Consider the following 2,267-nt stretch of genomic DNA (forward strand, 5'->3'; position numbering starts at 1 on the left):
CAAAATCATTGAAGAAAATGTTTATATCAGCATAATTATTAAGTTTCACATTCTCAAGTTTATTTCTATATAATATTTGCAATGCTGTTGACTTCTTTAAATACACTCCGTCAAACTTCGTAATTATTTCGAATGCAGAATCCAAATCACATATATATTCCAGCTGGTTATTCGTTATTGCGCTGTAAATATAATTGGTAGCCATAATATCCATGTTAGAAAGATAAAATAAAATTCACTCTTTTCGAAAATAAACGTGTATTGTTGAATATGAACAGAAAAAGACAAACGAATAAAATTTTTACAAATTTAAAAGAATAAATTATTTCTTCTTTTCTATGTGGTCTGACTTAAAGTATTGAAACTCCTTGGACATACCGGCCACCAAAGACCTTTGTCTTTAAAACCATTAAAGACCGGCCACCATGAGGAATAATCTAAAAATATGTATCTTTGTTGCATTGTATGCAAGTACTCTAACTGCCAACATTTCCAAAACTGGGACATCATCCTTTGTAAAAGTTGCCACCTCGTAAGAAGATTTATGTTTCTGAATATGGATATGAAACTGGCTTCATTTAACCTGCCTCCTATTCTTAAGATTTCATCTCTATCAATAAAAGGATCTAAAGTAAATAGTTTTCTTCTCCTTTTCACTTTATTGTTCCGCTTCAAATCTTAAATTTCTTCTCTAAAGCATAATTCCTGATAGTGTAATATAAATAATAATATAAATCTGTTCATAACGATTTTCAATTCTTCAGTAGTTAAATAAGAATATTTCTCCTCTCCTTTCTTAAACTTCATTCTCCGGCAGTATGCTAAGACTCTTTTTAGTTTATTTAAGTTAGAAAATCTTTCCCATATAGAGACTTCATCTGAAACATGTAGTGCCTTCATATCATTTTTCTTGATTTCTAAATCTGTTGATGGAATGTCTTTCTTCTCGTATAAAATATTTTCTTTTCTTAGCCAGCTCGGTCCGTGCCACCATAATTCATTTGTTCGTAATTCTCTTGCACTAATTCCACGCGAAGCTGGATCGGCTGGATTCTCAGAAGACCTTACATGATGCCATTTTTCATTATCCATTAGCTGTATAATTTCAGAAACTCGATTACCTATAAATGTTTTCCATCTGCTTGGCGGTGACTGCAGCCAAGACAGAACTACCATTGAATCAGTCCAGGCGAAAACATTTTCTTTAGGAATATTCAATATATTTCTTACTTCATTCAGTAAGCGCGTTAGTAGTACAGCAGCGCATAATTCCAATCTCGGAACGGAGATTTGTTTTAATGGAGCTATCTTAGTTTTTGCAGCTATTAAATTAACACATACTTCATTTTCTTCTGTAATAACTCTCAGGCACGCAACTGCCGCATACGCTGTTGTCGAAGCATCTGCAAATCCATGTATCTCCACCAGCTTATTCTTTGAATGTAATTTCAACCATCTTGATAATGTAATAGTTTGCAAATTACTCAAATCTTCTCTATATGTAGTCCATTGATTAATTAAATCAAGTGGCAGTTCCTCGTCCCAATCTCTTCTACAAAGCCATAACTTCTGTATAAAAACCTTTGCCGTTACGACAACAGGTGATAACCATCCGAATGGATCAAATAAACGGGAAATGTCTGATAAGATGTATCTTTTAGTAATGGAATAGGATAATTCTGGTAAGTGGACTGTAATGTGAAAGCTGTCATCTTGCCTATTCCAAGTCAAACCTAGAATCTTGAATATAGGATCCATTTTGAAAGTCAACTTTTCTATCTCACAATTAGACTTATTTTTCATCTGACTTAATAACTCACTTGAATTGCTGGACCATTTTTGCATCTCAAAACCTCCATCCAATAGTAAATTATTTATCTCTTCATAATTCTTATACGCTTGCTCTACCGTGTCTGCTCCTGTCATTAGATCGTCCATATAAAAGGAATTCTTTAAGATATTAGATGCATTATGATATTTATGTTTTTCATCCTCAGCTAACTGAATAAGTGTCCGAACTGCAAGAAAAGGCGCGGCCGCGGTGCCAAATGTTACTGTAACTAATTTGTAGTGTTGCAAAGGTTGTTCCTGTTCGTCACGCCACACGATGCATTGTAGACTTGAGTGTTCTTCAGCAATTTTAATTTGTCTATACATCTTAACAATATCTCCTACAATACATATTTTGTATGATCTCCATTCAATTAGTAAAGTGCGCAGATCGGGTTGAAGTGTAGGTCCAATTAGCATACAATCATTGAGAGAAT

At 33.8% G+C, this 2,267-nt stretch overlaps 1 protein-coding gene across 1 annotated transcript; it reads right to left on the reverse strand.

The window, feature by feature from the left end:
- Positions 1–873: 873 nt before the first annotated feature.
- Positions 874–2,157, reverse strand: LOC106113175 (uncharacterized; the record flags this gene model as incomplete). Its single annotated transcript, XM_013305909.1, has 1 exon — positions 874–2,157. A coding segment is annotated over exon 1 (1,284 nt), but the record flags the coding sequence as incomplete, so codon positions are not given.
- Between the last annotated feature and the right edge of the window lie 110 nt (positions 2,158–2,267).

This window comes from Papilio xuthus, unplaced genomic scaffold (assembly GCF_000836235.2).
Source record: "Papilio xuthus unplaced genomic scaffold, Pxut_1.1 DF828487.1, whole genome shotgun sequence".
Taxonomy (NCBI): Eukaryota; Metazoa; Arthropoda; class Insecta; order Lepidoptera; family Papilionidae; genus Papilio; species Papilio xuthus.